The sequence below is a fragment of the Scylla paramamosain genome, chromosome 11 (assembly GCF_035594125.1).
Source record: "Scylla paramamosain isolate STU-SP2022 chromosome 11, ASM3559412v1, whole genome shotgun sequence".
NCBI lineage: Eukaryota > Metazoa > Arthropoda > Malacostraca > Decapoda > Portunidae > Scylla > Scylla paramamosain.
The window spans coordinates 17223523-17250747 of record NC_087161.1 but is presented as its reverse complement, the minus strand read 5'-3'; the positions used below and the strand labels follow the sequence as shown (position 1 = coordinate 17250747).

General features: G+C 36.3%; 1 protein-coding gene across 3 annotated transcripts in view; it reads left to right on the top strand.

The window, feature by feature from the left end:
• The window catches only part of LOC135104998 (UBX domain-containing protein 6-like), a 51164-nt gene that overhangs the window by 8318 nt on the left and 15621 nt on the right, over positions 1 to 27225 (top strand). For 2 of the 3 annotated variants that reach the window (XM_064012872.1, XM_064012869.1), the window contains exons 3-11: positions 2102 to 2199; positions 2365 to 2622; positions 18081 to 18245; positions 18402 to 18495; positions 19042 to 19195; positions 22812 to 22964; positions 23201 to 23373; positions 24573 to 24700; positions 25164 to 25367. In XM_064012872.1, coding sequence (XP_063868942.1) covers positions 19122 to 19195; positions 22812 to 22964; positions 23201 to 23373; positions 24573 to 24700; positions 25164 to 25367 — 732 coding nt within the window. In that variant the 5' untranslated portion in view covers positions 2102 to 2199; positions 2365 to 2622; positions 18081 to 18245; positions 18402 to 18495; positions 19042 to 19121. The remainder of the gene's footprint in view (positions 1 to 2101; positions 2200 to 2364; positions 2623 to 18080; positions 18246 to 18401; positions 18496 to 19041; positions 19196 to 22811; positions 22965 to 23200; positions 23374 to 24572; positions 24701 to 25163; positions 25368 to 27225) is intronic. The other variant, XM_064012871.1, reaches the window with a different exon arrangement.

Below are 27225 nucleotides of genomic sequence, written 5' to 3'. Positions count from 1 at the left end.
CGTCATTGCAATAGGTCAGGTGGATGATTAAAAAGAAAAAAAAAACGGAAAGTTCTCCACGTTATGTTTATTTATCGTGTTATCAGCATACTCACAGCATAACACGAGCGTCCCCTAACACAATAACCTATTTAGATAAATGTTTTCAAACCTTATGGTGTATTAAAAAAAAATATTAAAAATGTCTACAAAACTTTCAGTAGAAAAAAAAAAATAACGTTGCTAGATTCTGAAAAAAGATAGGTATATCTTAGAATATACAAGTGATATAAGCTCATAAAGCGGCATGCATGATTTTTTTTTTCTACAATCACCTTGTTCGTAGGATACGGGTCATGACCTGTTCCAACGGTGATAATCGAATAATCGATGAACAGTCACTTAATGGGTGTTGTGAATTACACACACACACACACACACACACACACACACACATATATATATATATATATATATATATATATATATATATATATATATATATATATATATATATATATATATATATATATATATATATATATATATATATATATATATATATATATATATATATATATATATATATATATATATATATATATATATATAACTTTATAAGACAGGTAGATGGAACACATTGTGCGCAACGACAACTCCTGCGTGACAGGCTAATAATTTAACAAGTCTTGGGATGTAAAATGAACACTAGTATTCAAGAAATCACAGACTAAGTACTGTGACCAGTGGAAATATAGGAATGTGCATAGATAGTTTAAATTTCAATTAACAATGAGAGTATACATTATGTAAGACGAAGCTATAGAGATGAGAGACGGTAGTGTTCAAGGTGCCTGCTTGTGAATAACGATAGCGCATTCAAGAAAGAGAGAGAGAGAGAGAGAGAGAGAGAGATTAACTTTAGCCCCTGATCTTTTCAACACCTAGACTGACCGCATTGTTGGCAGATCGACAGGAAAACTTTATCAAAGAGGAGCTGGATCGAAATTCAATATAAGGAAGTACTAAAGGAGACAACTGAACATAAGGAATAATGTAGGGGAACAATTAGGGAAAACTAGTAAACAGAAAATTGGAAAAGGGATGAATGGATGAACTTAAGGAGTCTTTGAAAATATATCGAATCGAATAAAATAAATAAATGTGTTGTCGAAGTTTTGGTTTACATGTCATTATATATATATATATATATATATATATATATATATATATATATATATATATATATATATATATATATATATATATATATATATATATATATATATATATATATATATATATATATATATATATATATATATATATATATATATATATATATATATATATATATATATATATATATATATATATATATATATATATATATATATATATATATATATATATTATGACCTACATTCAGGTTTCATAAAATAAATCAGAAGGAATAATAGTTTTTTTTTTCCCTAATATTTAATAGTATCTACATTTCCCTCACACACACAGACACACACACACACACACACACTGCTATCAGTCTGTGTTAAAATGCTGAGTTTACTCCCCTTCTTATTCTATGTTTTACATATTAAGACCAAAGTGGGGTAAGGTAATGAATAGCAAGACATCCCGTCACCCACTGCTACCATCCTCCATGCGTTATGCATCTCATGCGAGCGAGGTTTTGGATTGACTGCGTAGTACACACTGGCTCTGTCTCTGTTGCTTTACATTTGGTGAGATTATATTCAGTGTCATTAGCATTTCTCTAAACTTTTGGTTGTGCAAATTTGGTAGGAATTATGGAATAAAACGAAAAAAAAAAATGCCCATTTTTTCATTAGTGATGTTCAAAGATCGACATTGTAAGCACGCATCATATATATATATATATATATATATATATATATATATATATATATATATATATATATATATATATATATATATATATATATATATATATATATATATATATATATATATATATACTATCACCACTCTCAGTCACGGAAAAAAAAATCAACGTAATAATTAATTCCTGTAGCAGTTCGATAGGTATGTACATGATAATTATATGATGCTGCTACCTAATTGTTGTCATTATCTATTCCAGTTAAATCATCTTCCAATGAGTGTATGTAAGGATCCTGTTGCAGCGGTGGAAACATAACCAGCTGCCAGGTGTTGCCAGCCCTCACACAGGTTTGCAAAGTAATTCCAAGGAATTATTCTTAAAAAAATACTTTACTTGTATGCCGTTTTGCATTGTCAATATGCTGAATCGATATGCATAAAGTTCCGCATTTCTCAGCCCGATCTTCCTCTAACTTCTACTTTTCTTGGATTGTTATTACGAAGTACATTTTATCTTTGCAGCTGTTGGATGGTACGCATTGTCGTGCATAACAATCACCTGACTAGAGAGGAGGGAACCAGACCCAGACTTCAGCTTAAATATTCCTTTTCGTCCTTCGTTGTATGTGATGAATGAAGCTGCGCTGCTGTTCACTGGCGGAGTTAACTCTACGCTGGCATCTCTGCGGGCGGGTGTTGGTGTAGTGGTGGGTGTAGCGGCCGCTCTCCTGCCAGATTCCCAAAGGGTCACGACATCACTAACATTCAGTCAGGTCAAAGGTCAGGTGACGTCAATTATTTCATTGTTATAATAAGCAAGTTACATGCTGTGATTCTGCTTCATGCCAGTCTCTTAGTGACGTGTATTGTATGTATAATTAAGTTTGTGATTCCACTTGATGTTGGCTTCTTACAAATATATATTCTGTTATAGCTCAAACGGGCATAAATTGGTTCACAAATAGAGGAACAGGTTGCATTCAGTAAAGAGTGTTAATACAGTCACGAGTAGATATTGTAATTGATTTACAGAGGAGGATGATAGATCATTCTAAAGTAAACATGAGCTGCCTTAAGTATGCTGACTGGTCGTTACTGACTCCTTAGGTTCTTTTGTGAATATGTGGAAGAGGGAAAGAACTGGAATATAGAAGGATGAGGAGAATGGTGGAGACTTTATCCATGAACACTACCATCAGTTAAGTTTTAGGAACAGGTACTGGTATATACCTAAAAGAGACTACTATATTAAACTGCACAGCTAATTTTATATATATATATATATATATATATATATATATATATATATATATATATATATATATATATATATATATATATATATATATATATATATATATATATATATATATATATATATATATATATATATATATATATATATATATATATATATATATATTATAAGAAAAATTACAGTCATTATTTATTTTAGTAGTGGCAGAAGTTCCATCTTTTCTCCTCCCTGTTAACATCAAAGATTGGCTGGTATGGTGATGGGCAGTGTGGTTAGTGTATTCATTTTGGTGATAAGTAAGTAGGGGGTAGGAGGAGAATGTGGGTGATCATCTCTCTCTCTATTATATGTAATGAGTAAAATTATATACTTTCAACATGATGCAATGACATATGTATAGTTATCAATGTATAAAATACTAATCTTCAAAGTTTGAGTTGATAAATGAGACAACAAGGGAAAGCATGTCATGTGAGGTTCCTTCATCAGCTAATCCCTGGGCAGAAACATGCTCACCTTTTCCAATCCCTCTATTCTCATACTGTTACATTCTCTCAAGTATTAAGCATTCTTCCCTTCTATAACTCATCATAACTTGTGACTCCATCATCAACCTGTGTCCAGCCTCCTCCACAATGATCCTTTCCTGTCCAGCCAACACTTGTTCTCCATCTGCAATCCCCATCCCTTACCACCTCCTGACTTAACCTGAGGCTAGACACAATTGTAGTGTGATTCAGCCTGTACTTGCTTCATTTCATGCACTTTTCCTTTATCTCCACATCTTCTAACACCATTTTGCCTTGTCAGATCTAATCAGCTCCATTTCCTAGCATTTCTTCCATATTCATTTATACATATATAAGGGTCATAGTAATGTATAATATATATATATATATATATATATATATATATATATATATATATATATATATATATATATATATATATATATATATATATATATATATATATATATATATATATATATGTGTGTGTGTGTGTGTGTGTGTGTGTGTGTGTGTGTGTGTGTGTGTGTGTGTGTGTGTGTGTGTGTGTGTGTTTGTTTGTTTGTCTGTTTGTTTTTGTGTGTGTATTTACCTAGTTGTATTGTACAGGGCACGAGCCAAAGCTCATTTTGTCCTGTATTCATAACCATATTTATCCAGTTTCTCTAAACATGTGCACACTGTTTGCCACAACCACCTGTTCCTTCAAATCATTCCAGATTTCAATAGTTCTATGTGGGAAACTATTTCTTGATGTTGCTTGAACATCCACTCTTCTTTATTTTCTCCCTATGCCTTGTTGTCTGTCTCTCTCCCTTCTCCATCTGTGGTACCAAGTGATTTCTGTCTATTCTCTCTATATTGTTTACTAATTTGTACATTGTTATTAGATCTCCTCTTTTTCTTCTCTCTTGTAGTGTTGATAATCCCATCTCCAAGTCTTTGTTCATAGCTTAAGTCTTTCAATTCTGGTACTATCTTCGTCGCTGTCCTCTGTATTCTTTCCAGTTTCCACATTTCTTTTTTTCTATGTGGAGCCCAAACTACTGTTGCATATTCCAATTTAGGTCATATCATGCTTGTCATAATTTTCTTCATTATTTATTTAACTAAATAGTTAAATGCCACTCTAATATTTGTTAACAAGCTGTATGTAGAGCCAAATATACCTTTTATGTGACTTTCAGGTGATAATGTGTCTTGAATCATTACTCCCAAATCTTTTTCTTCATTACTTTTCATTATTGTTCCTCCTCTCATTTTGTACTTCCATTAAGGTCTCTTTTTACCTTTTCCTATTTTCAACATGTGGCATTTTCTGGCATTAAATTCTAGTTTCCATCTTTGGTTTCATGCATGTATCTTGTCAATATCCTTTTGTAACTCATTGCAGTCATTTTCATCCCTTATTATTTCCATTATTTTGCATCAGCAGCAAACAGGTTTATAAAACCTTAGATCCTCTGTCATTTCATTTACATGTATTTGAAACATAATAGGTGCCAAGACAGATCCTTGCAGTACCCCACTTGTCACTCTGCGCCAACTTGATTTAGTGTTTCTGAAGGGTTGGATATCTATGAAAAGACATGGAAAAGTGCAGGGTGGTATCATCAGGATAGGACAAGAGGTTTGGTTTAGAAGGTCATTGATGAATAATAAGAAGAGAGTGGGCGACAGGACAGAACCCTGAGGAACACCACTGTTAATAGATTTAGGAGAAGAACAGTGACCGTCTACCACAGCAACAATAGAATGGTCAGAAGGGAAACTTGAGATGAAGTTACAGAGAGAAGGATAGAAGCCATAGGAGGGTAGTTTGGATATCAAAGCTTTGTATCAGACTCTATCAAAAGCTTTTGATATATCCAAGGCAACAGCAAAAGTTTCACCAAAATCTCTAAAAGAGGATGACCAAGACTCAGTAAGGAAAGCCAGATCACCAGTAGATTGGCCTTGAAAGAACTCATACTGGCGATCAGATTGAAGATTGTGAAGTGATATATGTTTAAGAATCTTCCTGATGAGGACAGATTAAAAAAACTTTAGATAGGCAGGAAATTAAAGCAATAGGACGATAGTTTGAGGGATTAGAATGGTCATCCTTTTTAGGAACAGGCTGAATGTAGGCAAACTTCCAGCAAGAAGGAAAGGTAGATGTTGACAAACAGAGCTGAAAGAGTTTGAGTAGGCAAAGTGCAAGCACGGAGTCACAGTTTCGGAGAACAATAGGAGGGACCCCATTAGGTCCGTAAGCCGTCTGAGGGTTCAGGCCAGCAAGGGCATGGAAAACATCAGTGCGAAGAATTTTAATAGGTAGCATGAAGTAGTCAGAGGGTGGAGGAGAGGGAGGAACAAGCCCTGAATTGTTCAAGGTAGAGTTTTTAGCAAAGGTTTGAGCGAAGAGTTCAGCTTTATAGATAGATGTGATAGCAGTGGTGCCATCTGGTTGAAATAAAGGAGGGAAAGAAGAAGCAAAGTTATTGGAAATATTTTTGGCTTGATGCCAGAAGTCACTAGGGGAGTTAGATGTTGAAAGATTTTGACACTATGTTAATGAAGGAGTTTTTGGCTAGTTGGAGAACAGACTTGGCATGGTTCTGGGCAGAAATATAAAGTGCATGAGATTCTAGTGATGGAAGGCTTAAGTATCTTTTGTGGGCTACCTCTCTATCATGTATAGCATGAGAACAAGTTGTGTTAAACTAAGGTTTGGAAGGTTTAGGTTGAGAAAAAGAGTGAGGAATGTACTCCTCCATGCCAGACACTATCACCTCTGTTATGTGCTTGGCACACAAAGACAGGTCTCTGACATGGAAGCAGTAGTTATTCCAAGGTAAATCAGCAAAATACCTCCTCAGGACCCCCCAACTAGCAGAGGCAAAACGCCAGAGGCACCTTCGCTTAGGGGGATCCTGAGGAGGGATTGGAGTGGTAGGACAAGATACAGATGTGAGATTGTGATAGGAGGAGCCCAATGGAGAAGAGAGGGTCACAGCATAAGCAGAAGGATTAGAGGTCAGTAAAAGGTCAGGAATGTTGGGTGTATCTCCAGGACGGTCAGGAATATGAATAGGGTATTGCACCAATTGCTTTAGGTCATGGAGGATAGCAAAGTTGAAGGCTAGTTCACCAGGATGGTCAGTGAAGGGAGAGAAAAGCCAAAGCTGGTGATGAACATTGAAGTCTCCAAGAATGGAGATCTCCTCAAAAGGGAAGAGTCAGAATGTGTTCCACTTTGGAAGTTAAGTAATCAAAAAAAATTCTTATAGTCAAAGGAGTTAGGTGAGAGGTATATAGCACAGATAAATTTAGTTTGAGAGTGACTCTGTACTCGTAGCCAGATGGTGGATAAGTCGTTGTGCACATAAATGCAACATGCAGCTTTGGATTGAAAATGAGGATAGAAAAAGTAGGAGGGAACAGAAAAGTGGCTACTGTCAGTTGCCTCAGACACCTGTGTTTCAGTGAGGAAAAGGTGAGGTTTAGTAGAGGAGAGGTGGTGTTCTATAGATTGAAAATTAGATATTAGACTGGGAATATTGCAGAAATTAATGAAGAAAAAGTTGAAGGGGGTGTCAAGACACTTTGGGTCGTTGTCAGAAGGGCAGTCCGACCTGGGGTCATTTGTGGTCTCCTCCCCAGATGGGGACTCTGGGGTGGTGTAAGAGTCACCATGATAATTTTGAAATTTTGAGTGAAGGGTGTGTGTGTGTTATTAAGTGCTGGTAGTTTTGTGTGGAGGGAGAGAGTTGTCTTTAGAGGGCAGGCTGTGACTGCCCCCCTTGTGTTGTGAGACGCAAAGGGAAACATTCAGTGAGGTCACAGCTGGGTTTAATGATAAATTCACAGCACCCCCTGATCCAGTGCTTTAGACCTCACTGGGAGTAATTATCGTTTCGGTGGGTGCCAAAATTCCCTCAGTAGTTTCATAAATTCTTCCTTCCCTTTTTAATTTGTTTATGCCATCCTTATGTTTCATTTTCTTGTTTATGTATCTGTAGAAGAGTTTGGGAATCTTCTTTGTATTTTCTTACTATGTCATTTTCAGAATTTTTCTTCTTATTTACTATATTAATTCCTTGTCTTTTTTACTATGTCACTTTCAAAGTTTCTTTCTTCTTATTTTACTATATTCATTCCTTGCCTTTCTATATTCTTCCCTAGTATTTGTGTTCAGTTTTTCTCATCATTTTTCCTCCATGCCCTGTCTTCTTTTGTTTTTGCTTCGACACACCTGGCATTATACCATTCATGCTTCCCAATTGTCACTTTACAACTTTGTACAAACTGTTGCACCCCCTCTCTATACTTGCTGAAAAATATCTCATATTTTTCTTGCTCTACTTTACCTTCAAATAGTTCTTTCCAGTTATTTTTTCATAAAAATGTGTGTATATACCTAGTTGTATTTACCTTGTGGTTTATGGGAGGGGAGTAATCTCATATTATCCCATCTTCATATCTATCCAGTTTGGTCTTAAAAGCATGGACAGTTATGGCATTGACAACATCTTCACTGAGTTCATTCCATTTGTTCACACTTCTGTTAGGAAAGCTATACTTTTGATGTCTCTTCTACAGTTAACTTTCTTCAACTTCTTACTGTGTCCCCTTGTACTTTGTGTGTCTAAATTTCTAAAACATTCTTTGTCCACATTTTCCATACTATTTATCATTCTATAGATGTTTATTAAATCCCCCCTCTCTCTCTCTCTCCTATTTCCAAGGGTAAGAATTTCCACCATTCTTAATCTCTCTTCATAGGTTGACTCACTCAACTCCGGAACCATCTTAGTGACTGCTCTTTGTACTCTTTCTAATTTTATAATATTCCTCTTTATATGAGGAGACCAAACTACTGCCACATGTTCCAATCTTGGTTTTATCATGGAAATCAACAACTTTTTTATTATTTCCTCTTCAAAATTTGAGAATGCTATTCTTATTCTTTTTAACAAATTCATCATCTCTCCAGTAATTTTATCAGTGTGTCTGTCCGGAATAAAATTTTCAGTAACTGTTACTCCCAAATCCACTTCCTCTATTGATTTCTGTAACTTGACACCATCCATCTCATAATGATATTGTATTCTTTTCTTTCTCTTACCAAACTCCATTACTTTACATTTACTTACTGTGTGTGTGTGTGTGTGTGTGTGTGTGTGTGTGTGTGTATTTACTGAGTTGTGGTTTATGGGAGGGGAGTAATCTCATAGTATCCTGTCTCTAAATCTATCTAGTTTGGTCTTAAAAGCACTGACACTTTCGGCATTTACAATGTCTTCACTGAGTTCATTCCACTTGTTCACACTTCTGTGAGGAAAACTATACTTCTTAATGTCTCTTCTACATTTAATTTTCTTTAACTTCTTATTGTGTCCCCTTGTACTCTGTGTCTAAATTTATAAAACCTTCTTTGTTCACATTTTCCATACCATTTATCATTCTATAGATGTTTATTAAATCTCCTCTCTCTCTCTCTCTCTCTCTCTCTCTCTCTCTCTCTCTCTCTCTCTCTCTCTCTCTCTCTCTCTCTCTCTCTCTCTCTCTCTCTCTCTCTCTCTCTCTCTCTCTCTCTCTCTCTCTCCTATTTTCAAGGGTAGGAATTTCCAACATTCTTAATCTCTCTTCATAGGTCGATTTAGTCAACTCCGGAACCATCTTAGCAGCTGCTCTTTATACTCTCTAATTTTATAATATTCCTCTTTGTATGAGGAGACTACATCACTGCCACATATTCCAATCTTGATCTTATCATGGAAATCAACAACTTTTTTATAATTTCTCTATCCAATTAAGAGAATGCCATTCTTTTTTTTTATTATTTCATCGTCTCCAGTAATTTTATCAATATGTCTGACCGGAGTCAAATTTTCAGTAACTGTTACTCTCAAATCCACTTCCTCTTTTGACTTCTTTAACTTCACACCTTCCATCTCATAATGATATTGTATTCTTCTCTTACTCTTACCAAACTCCATTACTTTACATTTACTTAAATTGAATTCCATTAGCAAGATTTACTTCATATATTTATCTTATTTAAATCATCTTGCAGTACCATACAGTCATTTACATTTTCTACTCTTCTCATCAGCTTAGCATCATCTGCAGATAAGTTCATATAATTATCTATTTCTTCATTTATGTCATTCACATATATTACAAACATTATCAGTCCCAACACTGAACCCTGTGGGACACCACTAGTTACTTTCAGCCAAAGTGAATTTTGGTCTTGTATTAAGCCGTGTCCACACTTGTTGCATTTCCACGTATTGTATCAACGTTGCGTAGCAATGTGGACGGGAAAGCGATGCACCTTTGCATATCAAAATATGATACAAAGATACGCAACGGGCTTGATCCACCATGTCGGTCTTTTGCCGTCACATCAAAGGAATGATACGCAACGCATCTACCCTCGGGTGGACAGGAAGTGTGGTATTGTTCCCTTGCACGCTCAGTCTTGTTGTAGCGGACTACCACGAGTATAGTTGTAGCTGATCGTGTGTGACTGCCCGTGATTGTGTCATTATATATACAGGTAGTCGCCGACTTACGACGGCATCAGGTTCTGACAGAGCCGTCGTAAGACGATCTTGTCGTAACTCAAACAGTATTATTTTTAATTTATTTATAGGTTTGAATCAAATACATAATTGGTTATTACATTTGATTTATTTGCAAAACATAAAAATACAAAATACATTACAAGATTATGAATCATTTTACACTTTCGAACAAAACTAATTTTAATATTTAATTTATAGAAATTATTGTCTGCTGGTGGTTGGCTGGGGATCGTTGGGGTAATCGCTGGGGGTACTGGTAGACGGAGAAGATGTTTTTTTCATAAACATGTTGAGTTTTGTCTGAATGGTTCGTTTTTTTCTCTCTTCATAAATTTCCCGGTATGGACGAAAAGCTTCTAGAACCATGCGTTCAATTCTTGAAAATCTTTCAATATTTGGATCCTTTCCTTCAAAATGAGCAAAAAGTTTATTCAACTGCGATAAACCTTCTGCTAAGCCTTTAGTGGTGAACATTCTTTGTGGTTCCTCTTCCTCCTCCTTTTCTGCTGCTGCTTCCCTCCTTTCTTCTTCTGCTACTTTTTCTTCTTCCAACTCAATCAGATCTTCATTTGTTAGTTCTTCAGATTCTTTGTCTAGCAATTCCTCTATTTCTTCCTTTTCACATTCTATATGTATTTTATACAGTAAAATCCCTCTCATCCGGCATTCGAGTATGCGGCAGCTTCAAGTATCCGGCACATTTTTCCCCGAGCCTTAAAATCAATAAAAAATCAATGTGTACTCATAAAATCAATTAAAATTCCCGTGCGAGGCATACTTTCTCCCCTCGCCACCAGAGCGCACTGCTTCGCGCCACCCGTGGCCCACTGCATTGTGTTTACTCAGTGACTCAGTCCCGCGTGTGCACTGTTTATCGCCTGACGCCTTCATCATGCCTAAAGTTGTAGAAAAGAGGAAGCATGTTGTGCTTACACTTAAGCAGCTGATCAGATCAGCTGCTGATTAAGATCAGCTGATCTTTGTTATGGTAAGATGCGTGAGTGTAGGGTGGTGATTATGGACATAATTTCATTATTATTCAATTATCCGGCAATATTCAAGTATCCGACTTGTCGGCGGTCCCGTTGATGCCGGATAAGAGGGATTTTACTGTACAGATGTACGCAACAGTAACGACACAAACACACTGAAGCTGCAGACTAGCAGATAATCTCTCAAAAGAGCGCGCTGCCAGCAGCGGGAAAAATTATCGTACGCTCGACATTATCGTGCGCTCGACATATCTTAGCCAAATAGCTATCATACAAAAATTAAATATTATCATATTGTTGTTGTTGTAAAGTCGGTCTGTCATAAGTCGGCGACTATATATATATATATATATATATATATATATATATATATATATATATATATATATATATATACATCCACCAACGCTGTGACTTTCTTTTCCTTTTACTGACATGATGTTCATGAATAAAAATATACGTGGCCGCAGCCAACTGCACATTTGCACTCATGGCTATGGTCAGGAAGAAACTGGATGATACTGTTGCACTATGGAACGATGTTACAGCACGTGGATATGCAATAAGTGGGTACAATACCCTGTTGCACCATATCGTATCACTAGGTGATATGCAACGATGATACGATATGTGGAAATGCAACAAGTATGGACGTGGCTTTACAGTTCACATCTCTTTTATCATCCAAATAATCCTCCATCCACTCCAGCAGTCTTCCTCCAATTTTTTTCATAATTTTTTATCTTCCATAGCAATCTTTGGTGTGGTACTTTGTCAGATGCCTTCTTCAAGTCTAAGTAAACACCATCCACCCATCCATCTCTCTCCCACACAATATCGAGTACCCTTGAATAAAAGGGCAATAAGTTCATGGAGCATGATCTTCCCCTCCTAAATTCAAATTGACAATTTACCAAAACTTTATCTCTTTCCAAGTGTTACATCCATCTTTCCTTTATTGTTCTTTCACGTAATTTTCCTACAACACTAGTCAAGGACACTGGTCTATAATTTAGTGGTTTTTCCTTATTTCCCCCTTTGTATATTGGTGTAATATTTGCTCTCTTCCGATCTTTTGGTACTTTGTCAAATGCCTTGTTCAAGTCTAAGTAGACACCATCCACCCATCTGTCTCTTTCCTGCACAGTATTGACTACCCTTGAATAAAAGAACAATAAGTTCATGGAGCATGATCTTCCCCTCCTAAATCCAAATTGACAATTTACTAAAATTTTATCTCTTTCCAAGTGTTCCATCCATCTTTCCCGTATTGTTCTTTCACATAATTTTCCTACAACACTAGTCAAGGACACTGGTCTATAATTTAGTGGATTTTTCTTATTTCCTACTTTGTGTATTGGTATAATATTTGCCCTCTCCCAATCTTTTGGTACTCTTCCCTGTGATAGTGTTGTCACCACTAGACTGAATTTTATCAGCCAGTTGCTCTCTACATTCCTTCAATATCCAGTTTGATACTCCATCTGGACCAGTTGCTTTATTTACTTCAGGTTCTTCCATCATCTTAAATATTTCTTCATAACTGACTGAGACTGTACTTAGTATATTCCTCATCAATTTATCCCTTCCGGAATCAAACTCCTCTTCCATGGTAAATACCGATCTGAAACTATTGTCCATAACCTCTGCCATGTCCTGTGTCTCATTGTAGATTTTTCCTTCAACTTCTAATCTTGATACACCTTCCTTCTTCATCTTCCCATTAATATGTCTAAAGAATAGTTTGGGTTCATTTATACACTTATCTATTATGTCTCTTTCATAGTTTCTTCTCTCCATTCTTATTATCTCAATGTACTTGTTTCTAGCATTAATATATTCCTCCCATCTGCTCTCAGTTTTCCTCTTCTTCCATCTATTCCAAGCATTTGATTTACAATTTCTAGCCTCTTTGCATTTTGCATTGAACCATTCTTTACCCTTTCTACATCTCACTCCTCCTTTAGGAACAAGTCTCTCTACAGCAGAATTATATATCCTTATAATTTATCCCATTTTTCCCAAACATCTTCTGCATCTTCAAAGTCTTTCCAGTCCATGGCAACAAAGTACTTTCTTAATTTTTCAGAGTTAGCTTTACTATATTTAAATCTTACCTTATAATTTTGATCAATGATTACATTTTCATTTTTCAAATTAAATTCCATCAACACATGATCACTTTTATCTAGAGGGCTATCATAGTGTATAGTTTCAATAATTTCCGTGTCCTTGGTAAACACTAAATCAAGTCTTGATGGTTTATCTCTTCCACTAAATCTGGTATCACAATCATCCCATTGAGTCACCAAATTTTCCACTGCTCACTTCAGTAGTATATTACTCCATGAGCTCTCAGTTCCAATAGTTGTCAGTTTCTCCCAGTTTATCTCCTTACATTTAAAATCAACAATAAATATATCACTACTTTCCATCACTATCTTTTTCAAGACCTTTTAACACATCTACCAACATCCCTTCATGCTCTTCTTTTTGCCAAACATTGGTCATAGGTGGTACATACACTCCTACATGATTCATTATTCTTTCATTTCCACTTCTTATCATCACTTGTAGAATTTCAGACGTCTTTACTTTTTATTACCTTCTCTACTTTGACACATTTTTTAGTCAGAATTGTCACTCCACTTCCTCCCTTGTCACTTCTATTTTTCATCCATAAATCACATTTATCATCACAAGTGTCAGGAGTTCCCCATTCATTTTTCCATTTTATCTCACATAATACAACAACATCCAGTGGGGTTCTGCTTAACAACTCATTTAATTCCATTTTAGTTGACATTAATCCATTTACATTAGTATAATATACCTTACTGTTTGATGTATCGTTTGTTTATTCTCATATCTCTTACTCTCCAGAAAAAAAAATTCTCCGTTTGTTGTTCGTTTTTTTGTTTAGCCTCATTTACCAGCTCCTTTTGCTTCAACCTTTCAGTCTCATCCATATCCCTGTTTATCCATACATTCTTATATTCTTCATCTCCAGACAACCTCCAATATCCAGTAATTACCTCTTCTGCTTTTACCTGTGTTGCAAACCTTATTCTCATGGGTCACTTTTTTTTTTTTTTTTTTCTTCTTCATATTTCCTAATTCAGTGGAACTTCCACTTGCTTTACTACCTGGCTGTCTTCACCTGTCACTTTCTTCAGTAACTTATTCAACATTTTCTTTTCCTTTTCCTCTCAGAATTCTGTTTACTATTTTTCTCTTCCTTTAAACCAAATACAATTACTTGTTTATATTTTCCTACAGTGTCACTAACTTTTTCTCTTCTTTAATAGCATTTACCACTTTTTGTCTCAGGTTTTGTTTCTTATTTTCTTGTTGTTCTGTTATTTTCTTTAGTGATTCTTCTTCAAATTTACATTCAAATTTACATTCTTTTAACCATTTATTTTGCTTTATTTCCACATCCTTTACATTTGCCTTTATTTCCTCATTTCCTTTCTGAACAGTTTCTACTTTTTCCTTTATTTGTTTCTTTAAACAGTCATTTTCCACCTTTAACTTTTCATTTTCATTTTCCATGTCCATCATCTTTGCCATAATAATCACCAATTCCTCACCTGTCTCCTTCTGGTGTGCCTCCAATGTCTTTATTCTCTCCACTAACTTGTCCATCATTTCTTCCATATACAAAATTTTTCTACACTGCAATCTATAATTTAGTTCTCTTTCCTCACCAGTAAAACCTTTAAAGGACCCCCATTCTTTTGGGGTGCCACTCTCTGCCGTTTTGTTCGAAGTGTAAACAAACCAACCAAACTCTCCTGTGTGTGTGTGTGTATTTACCTAGTTGTATTTACCTAGTTGTATTGTACAGGGTCCGAGCCAAAGCTCCATTAGTCCTGTCTCCATACCCGAATTTGTCCAATCTCTCTTTAAACATGTGCACACACTTTGCCACAACCACCTCTTCTTTTAAGTTATTCCATATAATAATAATAATAAACGGTTTATTATTTAGGCAGTTGACAAACTGAAAATGTACATAGAGGATAGGGAAAAACTTAACATTAATCCTAAAGGTAAGTCTAATCTAGGAGGGAAATACTATTGATTGATGGCTCGCACCACGGTGGGAATCGCACTGAGTCTGTACCGGTCCGTGCGCGGCGCCTTCAGGGGCGTTATTTTGTTGTGGTGTCTGGTGGCACGGACCGGGCGAGGTGCGTCAGGTGGCAGCATGTTTCTGAGACGTGGATGATGCAGTAGTCCCCTTCCAAACTTCTCCAGAGCCTCTCGGTGCCTGGTGGATATTCTGGACAGGCTCAGGGTGGTTCGATGCGGAAAACTGTATTTCTTAATATCTCCCAAACAATAACTCTTCTTTAATTTCTTCATATGTCCCCTTGTACATCTATCTCCTTCCTCCACTTTTACAACTAGGTCATCTCTGTCTATCTTCTCCATGCCATTTACTAATTTGAACATTGTTATCAGGTCTCCTCTTTCCCTTCTTTCTTGCAGTGTTGGTAATCCAATTTCTTCCAGTCTTTCCTCATAACTTAGGTCTTGCAATTCAGGTATCATTTTCGTAGCTGTTCTGTGTATTCTTTCCAATTTCCTTATATCTTTCTTCTTGTGTGGAGACCATACCACTACTGTGTATTCCAGTTTGGGGTGTATCGTGTGTTATGATTTTCTTCATCATTTCTTTGTCTAGGTAATTAAATGCCACCCTGATATTTGCTAGCAAATTATATGTAGAGCCAATTATTCCATTGATGTGTTTTTCTGGTGATAGCGTGTCTTGAATTATTATTCCCAAGTCTTTTCTTCTTTGCTCTTTGGTATTGTGATTCCTCCCATCTTATACTCCCATGAAGGTCTCCTTTTACTTCTTCCCATCTCCATTACATGGCACTTCTTTATATTGAATTCTAATTTCCATCGTTTACTCCATTCATAAATTCTATCAATATCCCTCTGTAGTTCCTCACAATCCTCTTGGTTCTTTATTACTTTCATCAGTTTTGCATCATCTGCAAACATGTTAATGTAGCTATTTAAACCCACCGTCATATTATTTATATAGACCTGAAACATTATAGGTGCCAACACAGACCCTTGTGGTACTCCGCTTGTTACTTCGCACCAACTTGATTTATTATCTCTGATTACTGTACTCATTTCCCTACCTTGGAGATAATCCTTCATCCACTTAAGTATTTTTCCTTTTAGCCCTCCTCGATGTTCCAGTTTCCATATGAGACTATTATGTGGAACTGTATCAAAAGCTTTTTTCAGATCTAAATAGACTGTATCAACCCAACCATCTCTCTCTTGTAGTTTATCTATTACTCTTGTATAAAAGCTCAGTAAGTTTGTTATGCAAGATCTCTCTTTCCTGAAACCTAATTGTTTTTCTGTTATTATATTTTCTTGTTCAAGATATTACACCCATCTGTTTTTAATGATTATTTCACAGAGTTTACTTACAATACTCGTGAGTGAGACTGGTCTGTAATTCAGTGGTTCCATTTTATTACCTCCTTTGTATAACGGTACTATATTTGCTCTCTCTGTGTGTGTGTGTGTGTGTCATGAATAAATAAATGAAAATTAAGGTTCTCCCATATATATATATATATATATATATATATATATATATATATATATATATATATATATATATATATACAGTAAAATCCCTCTCATCTGGCATTCGAGTATCCGGCAGCTTCAAGTATCCGGCACATTTTTCCCCCGAGCCTTAAAATCAATAAAAAATCAGTGTGTACTCATAAAATCGATTAAAATTCCCGTGCGAGGCATACTTTGTCCCCTCGCCACCAGAGCGCACTGCTTTGTGCCACCCGCAGCCCACTGCACTGTGTTTACTCAGTAACTCAGTCCCGCGTGTGCACTGTTTATCACCTGACGCCTTCATCATGCCTAAAGTTGTAGAAAAGAGGAAGCGTATTGTGCTTACACTTAAGCAGCTCATCAGATCAGCTTCTGATTAAGATCAGCTGATCTTTGTTATGGTAAGATGCATGAGTGTAGGGTGGTGATTGTGGACATAATTTCACTTCTATTCAAGTATCCGGCAATGTTCAAGTATCCGGCATGTCGGCGGTCCTGTTGATGCCGGATAAGAGGGATTTTACTGTATATATATATATATATATATATATATATATATATATATATATATATATATATATATATATATATATATATATATATATAACTTTATTACATACATTAGGAAAGAAAGAAATGAAGAGAAAGAGGCAGAAGGTGGTTGGTGAATCAATGTCAGTTACTAATCTTTCACCTAGTCACTTGTGCTTAACAATTCAGTTTAATATGGACTTAGGGTTGTAATGAGTGTCTTGAATTTTCATACATCATCTATGTATTCACATTTTTGTATTTAATATATTCATATTAAACATATACAGTGCTATGAGAATATTATATTATATAGAATAATGCAATATAAAGTAAGTCAGTGAAAAGCCTATCGAATGATTTGTGTCCCATCAGTGATCCAAAGCAACTCTGGCCAACTGTTTGGTGACCTGTCACTGCCTCCCACTCAACTTTTTTTTATAACTTTGTTCTCTATCATTTATTATTTCCTTCTTGATTTTCATACCTGGTGTTAGCAAATCCATTCATGATAATATTTTTGTGTTTTCCTTGGAGTACAAGACTATACTATAAGGAAATACTAAAAATACCTAGATGCTGCAAAATGCCTTATTTTCCATCACAGAGGATACATTCTTTCTTGGATGTTGTCAACAAATCAAATGTTAGAGTGGAGATTCCTTTTCTCTTGTGAGAAGGAGCTCTTACTGTCACTGAAGAAAGTATAGCTAAAGAATGTGTGATTTATGATTGAGCAACTTCTTCCTCTCAGACGCAGTACTTCCCTCCCTGGCCAACTTTTGGTGGTGGTTGGACTTCACACCACAACAGAGCCATGCACTGAAGAGCCTTTTAGGTATTCTTTTCATAAACTTGATTCTCATCTTTGTCTCCTGGCACGTGTATGCTCACAGGATCTCCCACACGCTATCCTTCAGTAAGTTAATATATTTTGTCTTATGAGTGGAATTTCTGTTAGGAGAAAATGTTTCCTAATAAGTGCTTCTATAACTGCTCCTCGCACACTGATGCCTGGTGTTACCTGGAGACATGCTAATAACAGTGTTTGCTTAATCTCATCTTGAAATGACAGATAACCTGCGAATTGTGGAAGACATACTAAAGAAGAACACTAACTTCAAACTGCCAAAAGACAACAGTACGAAGATCTAATACATAAAATCAAGGTTAGTGGAAAAATGGCAGGAAGTGAGATGGGCTGCAGAGATAGTGAAAAGTATATGACTTCATGGAGGTGATGCTGAAAGAATGCAGTGACAATAGTAGGATGTCTGAGGCAGGATTAGGTACAACATATATAAATAGAAAAAGGAAAATATATATATATATATATATATATATATATATATATATATATATATATATATATATATATATATATATATATATATATATATATATATATATATATATATAATTTACTTATTTAATTATTGTGTGTGTGTGTGTGTGTGTTAAAAAGTGTGGTGCTCAAAAGTAAGATTTGTTTCTTATGGTGTTAAATTGTATGAATGCTACAGTAAAATTATTCACATATTTAAATACATTCTCACTTGTATAGTAATTGCTATTACTTAATGGGTGTGAATGCTTACTTTTTCTTTAAAAAATTGATGATATTGATAAAAAATAAGGGGTTAATAATTATCATGAGTTACTGAAAATAACATTAAAAACTTTATTTCTATTTACAGCAATTTTCTATATTTCAGGTGAAGACATTGACCTACTGTTATCTCAGGACTAAAACAAAAAATAAATAAAAATAAATAAAAAAATAATAATAATAATAATGGATGCCTTCAAGAAGTTTTTTGAGAAGAAAAAAGCAGATGCTAAGTTCAAACTTGCGGGTCAAGGACAAAGGTATGGACTTTTAATTTCTTTTGTATATGTCCCATATAGTATGTATTTCTTAATGACTTATAATTCAGTCAGTTCTAATGGAAAAAGAGAGTGAAAAAAAATAACAAATTTTAGCCATGAAACCACTGTTAATATCATGTTTAGCCAAGTGATGATATCAAGAAAAATTCTTTCATTACTTAATTTCCAAAGTGGAGCACATACAGACTCTCTTCCCTTTTGTGGAGATCTCTATTCTTGGAGACTTCAGTGACCAGCTTTGGCTTTCCTCTCCCTTCATTGACTATCCTGGTGAACTAGCCTATAACTTTGCTATCCTTCATGATCTGGAGCAATTGGTGCAACACCCTACTCCTATTCCTGGCTGTCTTGGAGATACACCCAACATTCTTGATCTTTTCCTAACTTATAATTCTGGTTATGCTGTCACTCTATCTTTTCTGTTGGGCTTCTCCAATCACAACCTGGTATCTATCTTGCTCTATTGCTTCAGTCCCTCCTCAGGAGCCTTAAAGTGGAGGTGCCTCTGGCATTTTACCTTCACTAATTGGGGTGTTTATTAGGCCCTGAGCTGCCAGTGATCACTAGCTGTTTTAACTTAGGGGTCAGTCAATGCTCTCACAGTTCTCTGGAGAAGCACATTCTAAAACTGCCTCTTGTGATACACTTAAATACTGTACTTAAATGCTATAAAACATTGATCCTAAGTGTTTATGCTAACAGTATCCATGGGATCTGGTGATACACATTCTACACAATGGCTATTATAAGCTAAATACTCGCAACTAGGCTCTCAATATTTCCATGTTTATTTCTAGTCTCCTGCTACATATTTAGTTGGGAACATTTTTTCACTGGTTTTTACAGGGACTGTTTTATCTGGCAAATCCCCAAAAGAGTCAAGCAAGTATTATTTGTGCTGACAGGATATTGTGACAGCCGAAACTGCGTGAAGATGAAAGAACTGGCTGATATCAGACACACCGACTTCTCCAAAGCACTCAACAAACCTGAGGGTGGAGATATGAGTTTGTAGTGCTGTTGTAAAACCCCAGTCTATACATGTGTTGTGGTTGATTGCATGAACATATCAGGAAAAAAGAACCAAGGTATGAAAGGATGGGTTGTATTTCCAAAGAAGGAAGCAGTAACTCAGGAAAGACATTGGGAGACATGATATAAACAGACAAGTGGCAACTTAGGGAAGACATTGGGAGACACAATATCAACAGACAATCTTCAGCAGTGTCCTGCTAAGATTCAGCATCAAAACATGATTGTTTCTTTCATGTGTGCTAGGATTTGTATACAGGTATGTTAACTGTATAACTTAAATGGATAAAGTAAGGTCATGTAGAGAGGAAAAAATGGCATTTGTCCCAAGGTGATGATACGTCCTAAATCCAATATAATGTGCATAATATTTAGCTTGTTTTGCCGTGTTTCTTGCTCTTTGATGATGGTGGTTAAAAATGTTCCTAATATTTTATGAGTTTGATAATACACAAATGACAAATATCTTTTCTAGCTGACTGCCTTTTATATGTAAAATTCAGTTGGTTGGTGAATCTGGCAGTTTTTTTCAGACCATAGTGAATGCCCCAGTTGGGAGGACCTGAGGAGGTATTATTCTGATTTCCCTGGAATGACTACTGCTTCCATATCAGATATCTGTCTCTGTGCTGAGCACATAACAGAGGTGATAGTGTCTGGCATGGAGGCGTACATTCTTCACTCTTTCTCTTGACCTAAACCTTCCAAACCTTGATTTAACATAATCTGTTCTTGTGCTATACATGATAGAAAAGTGGCCCACAAAAGATACTTGACCCTTCCATCACTTGAAACTCAAGCACTTTATATTTCTGCCTGGAATCATGCCGAGTCTGTTCTCCAATTAGCCAGAATTCCTTCATTAATAGAAAGTGTCAAAATCTTTCAAGATTTAACTCCCCTTGTGACTTCTGGCAACTAGCCGAAAGCATCTCCAATAACTTTGCTTCTTCATCTTTCTCTTTTTTATTTCAACCTGATGGCACCACTACCATCTCATCTATTTCTAAAGCTGAACTCGTCACTCAAACCTTACCTAAAAACTCTACCTTATATGATTCAGGGGCCTGTTCCTCCCTCTCCTCCACCCTTTGACTACTTCATGCAAATTCCATTTGCAAAGATGTTTTCCATGCCCTTGCTGGCCTTAACCTTTGGAAGACCTGTGGACCTGATAGTGTCCTACTATTCTCTGAAACTGTGCCTCCATGCTTGCACCTTTACGTAGTCAAATTCTTCCAATTCTGTTTATCAGCATCTACCCTTTCTTTTTGCTGGAAGTTTCCTCTCTGACTGTTCGATTGCTGGTGTGGTAGATGATCACTGTTCTCCTATGTCTGTTAAGAGTGGTGTCTCTCAGGGTTCTGTCCTGTCACCCACTCTCTTCCTATTATTCATCATTGACTTTCTAAACTAAACTTTTTATCTTGTCCACTCCTGTGGTGATGATACCACCCTGCACTTTTACACGTCTTTTTGTAGACTACCAACCCTTCAGGAAGTAAACAGCTCAAGCAAGGAAGTCACAGCATGCCTGATTTCTGATCTCTCTCTAAAATTTCTGATTGGGGCTGAGCAGACTCAGAATTATTCAGTGCCTCAAAAACTCAATTCCTCCATGTATCAACTCAACACAGCCTTCCAAATAATTATCCCCTCTTCTTTAATGACACTCAGCTGTCCCCCTCTTCTATACTGAACATCCTCCATCTGTCCTTTACTTATAATCTAAACTGGAAGCTTCACATCTTATCTCTAGTTAAAACAGCTTCTATGAAGTTAGGCATTCTGAATTGTCTCCAGCAGTTTTTTCACCCCCTTCCCTCCCAGCTGCCAACTCTGTACAGAGGCTTTATTCATCCATGTATGGAATATGTTTCACATGTATTGGGGGTGTTCGACACATACGGCTCTTGTAGACTTGGTGAAATCAAAAGCTTTTCATCTTATCAACTCCTCTAACTGACTGAAGCCTGTTGCTCATCATTGCAATGTTGCATCTTTTGCTATCTTCTACTGCAATTTTCATGGTAACTGTTCTTCTGATCTTGCTGACTGCATGCCTCTCCTCCTCCCAAGGTCTCGCTACTCAAGACTTCTTTCTCACCCTCATTCTGTCCACCGCTTTAATGCAAGAGTTGACCCTTCCTCTGGTAAACTTTGGAACTCTCTGCCTGCTTCCATACTTTCTCCTTCATATGACTTAACCTATTTCAAGAGGGAGGTTTCAAGACACTTATCCTCTGCTATTTGGCATTGCTCTGGGAACTGGCATTTAAATGGGCCTTTTTTTTTTTCATTCAAATATTTTGTTGCCCTTGGCCAATTACCTTACATAAAAAAAGGGGGAAAAAAAAAAACTACTCATAACACAATCACCTCACATCTGTGTACATCATTAAAGCAACTTTTGTTAATATAAGTTAGTTCAGATTGTGTACTAATGTATGGTTATTTTACTAACAAACAACATGGTAGGCCTTATCTGCCACCGAGTAGAAAGAAATAAGATTCAGACCCACCTTGTCATGGTTCAGTTTTCTTACTTTTATTTCTTTTGCAGCCTCAGTGGAAGTACATCACATCATTCAGCACATTCCTGTTCCAGCCACAGCACATCACAATCTCGGTTAGCCCCAACTCGAGATGCTAGGCAGGCTGGTGCTGCAGCCCTTGCCAGGCTGGAGCAGAATTCCAAAAAGGGAGATGTGAACTGGTAAATTCAGTGAGGTGGCTGAAGTATTGACTAGATTCATGGTATAGTGGTGAGAATATGAGAGTGGAGCATGTCAACAAAAATAAAATTTTACACTGAGAATATGAATATTAGTGAAAATGGTAAGATAATGAAAGTATAAGTTTATCATAGAAAAAACTTTATTGACTATGAATGCTATGATTATACACAGATTAAATGTTATGAAAGAAAGCTGAACATAACAATTGTTTCAGGTCATTGCAGGCCATCAAGGCTCAGGCCCGGCGAGAGCTAGAGGCTGAAAGGGCAGCCATGGAACAGATGAAGCTGAATGAACAGCAGGAGGTGGCAGGTCCCCAAGAGGTGCACATGGACAGTGCACCGATGCTGGCTGTCCAGGGTGTTTACTTCCATTGCCCTCTCATAGGTGGGTGTAATGAATAAGCTGAGCCTTGACTCCAAAAAAAAAAATAAATAAATAAAAAAAAAAATAAAAAGTAAATAAATACAAATTAATAAATAAATAAATAAATAAAAAAAATAAAAAATAATAATAAAAATAAATAAATAAATAAAAAGTACATGTACATGTAATAATGGAGAGGTTGTTGGAGAGCTATTATGCACCCCAGGTGACATCACTAAAGGCACCATCACATTAACATGTTTTCTGTCAGCTCCAGTTTCTGTCAACTATTGCCTCTTTCCATTGTCTTTTTCCCACCTGCATCATTGAATGAAAATGAGTGATTGTCTTTATGTAGGAGAGTTGTTGTCAACTTTTATTGTCAAATGCAAATTCATGTTTATAATATTACGATATATTAAGTAAACCTTATTGTAAAAAAAAAAAAAAAAATCTTGAATGAAATATATTTTAGTTAAAGAAAATACGAAATCACTTAATTTCACATGTCGTTACATTTAACTTGTGGATATATAACAGCAAACAGTGGCTTGCATGATTCAATAGACGTTTACACTTTTTGGAAAGTTTTTGTTTCTCTACTGCTGCATGCTGGATATCATTTGAATTTGTTTGGGTCATCGATGACTTATAAAACTTGTAATAAGGTGCAGAACAGTCACTATTTGCCTGTGCATCAGCAGAGCTGCACTCATGGAAAATTGGGGTCCAGGGATGGCTGGGCTTGTGGTCTTCCAATATGAGTTGCCAATTATGCTTTTCTATTGTATTGTTACTGCGTTGGGCAAGCGAGGATACTGCCATGCTGGGTGGGAGAGGCTAGCAGGCAGCAGCTAATGTAGCCATACAGAGAGAGAGAGAGAGAGAGAGAGAGAGAGAGAGAGAGAGAGAGAGAGAGAGAGAGAGAGAGAGAGAGAGAGAGAGAGAGCCTGGAGCCATGTTTGTTTACTGTTGACAAAAGTGCAGGCGAACAGCTGCGTGTGTGTGTGACGGGGCGCACTCAAGATTTTGTTGATTTTCAGAAAGTTAATGGAAAAAGTTGATGAAAATGTGCTAGTGTGATGGCACCTTAATGGTTTCTGTTGGGTACAGTAACTACATACCATGAATGGTATCACTCAAGATCACAATATTTGTGAAACTTGTAAAGATACCCTCCATCTTAAAACATTATATGGAAAAGACTGTCTTACTTTCAGGACCAGAAGTAGCATCATATGAGGAAATAAAGAAACAGATCCGTGACTTCCTCTACAGCCAGATGGAGGAGGACCGAGCCATTTCCTCTTGCATCATTATCCATACATGTAACAAGAATAAAGAGAAGGTGTGCTATCTGAATGACCTCACATTGGTTACTACTGTCACTACATTGTTGTTATAGTTATAATTTCCTTTTATATGTATCTTGTTTTTCCACCAGCAAATTTAAAGTGTTGCTTACAGCCAGTACAGTCTTCTGATTGTAAGGCATTCATGTCAATGAGGTGAAACTTGATCCTCATAGCACACTAATCGTGAAGCAGTGTGTGTGACTTTTTGCATGAAGCATTTAGACTTTGGAAGCACAAATTTTCATCTACAGTATTACATTACCAAAGAGCATACTGTGTGTGCTAACAAAATTGGAATGTGTTTTAGTAGTTTAATCAGTTAACATTCTACTTTGTCACACCTATAAACTGCATCCAGCAACAAGCCAATAAATTAATCTGGCCAGAACTCAAGAAATAATACATTGACATTTTAAAAATTTCTTTCACTTCCCTAATACTTTTGTTGTTTTGTAGATCAACACCTGTATTGAAACACTCTGCAAATATATTGAAAACATTGTGTCAAATCCCACTGAAGACAAATTTCGCAAGATAAGGATATCCAATAAGGCTTACCAAGAAAGAATTCATCCCATGGAGGGCACAAAAGAATTCCTAGAGGCTGCTGGTTTCACTGTTCAAGAACTGCCCTTCAATGACACCACAGACAAATTTTGGGTAAGTGGTGCATGGTCTCACTGTTAGAAATCAAGTACTGGTATCTCCATTTACTATGTATAAAGCACATGTGAGTTTTTCATGTGTTTTAATGTACCACAACATTGTTGTGGATGTGTGTGGCCAGTTGTACTGTGCCTACACTCTTGGGTGGGACATGAGACTGTCTCTGCATTGGAATCTATGGGGCTAAGAGTGTGAAATATGTGTGTGTGTATGAGTGTGGTGCCTTGCCTGGGCCATCCCATGTGAAATTGCCAACCTGCTATTATTGTATTATATTATATTATATTATATTATATTGTATTTCCTTAAGTATTGGTCGATCCCTGATTTCTGGCCAGGAAATTAGTATTTTGTGGTATCCCTTGTATATAGGTTGACCACCTATATGTAGGGCAGCAATCTCTAAGATCTACCTAATGAGAAAACCAGTCAATCTTGGAGTACTGTGCTGGTAATGGAACAGTATTAAATCACTACATTTTATGAGAATGTGAGAGAGAGAGAGAGAGAGAGAGAGAGAGAGAGAGAGAGAGAGAGAGAGAGAGAGAGAGAGAGAGAGAGAGAGAGAGAGAGAGAGAAACCTGCTTCCCCTTCCTTGTTCAGTCAGAGGATTTAAGTGTGAAATATTTATCCACACACACACACACACACACACACACACACACACACACACACACACACACACACACACACACACACACACACACACACACACACACACACACACACACACACACACACACAGAGATGTTTACCAACTAGGTAAGACATCTTCTGTACCACTTATATTTTGTTTATAATAATAATGATACTACTACTGCTGCTGCTGCCGCTGCTGCATACTACTACTGTTACTATACTATTACTGCTACTACTACTACTACTACTAATAGGTAATAATAACAATAATACATTTGTACATGATTAATATTATCATTATTATATAAGTTTAGTAATTTCAGTATGAATAAATATATAGCTTTATCTTTACAGTGATTGTGTTAGTCAGTATCCCCATCTCTTCATTTAGCCACTTACCACTGACACAACACAGTCCTCACTAAAGCACTTGTGGGCTAAAACTCTTTAAGTGTATTAATGAGTTGACATTAGTTTTAATGGGGCCATTGACACCACCCCCTGACTTTGACTCAGAGTCAGGTCAGGTGTCAGCCTCTCCATTCTCCCTTGACATCACATACATATGATTTTGTAATATCTATCTATCTATCTATCTATCTATCTATCTATCTATCTATCTATCTATCTATATATATATATATATATATATCACCATATGACTGAACATTGAAGGAGGAGGTCTCTCTCTCTCTCTCTCTCTCTCTCTCTCTCTCTCTCTCTCTCTCTCTCTCTCTCTCTCTCTCTCTCTCTCTCTCTCTCTCTCTCTCTCTCTCTCTCTCTCTCTATATATATATATTGCAACACCACAAATATAAACAGAGACATGTGATGTAGTGTTGTAATGTTGAATGTGAAAATCTCAAATGGGTTTTATTGTGTATTTCAATCAATAGGTGTTTTATTTATTTACTACTGTATATGTACGTAATCAACCCCTCCATCTCTCTCCCCTTGTCTGTCTCTTTCTACCTCTTTCTCTTCTCCTCCCTCTCTCTACCCACATCTCTTTCCTCCCTGTCTCTAACACAACATTGAATCTGTAAACAAAGACATGCTGAATGTGGAAATCTCTAATGGGTTTTTTTGTATTTCTATGTATGGGTGTTTTTATTATGTACTAATGTATTATGTACTTATATGGTAACCAAGCCTGTCCCCACCATTTTAGCAAAGACTGTTGAGGCCACATTCAAATTAAGGCAAGTAGACT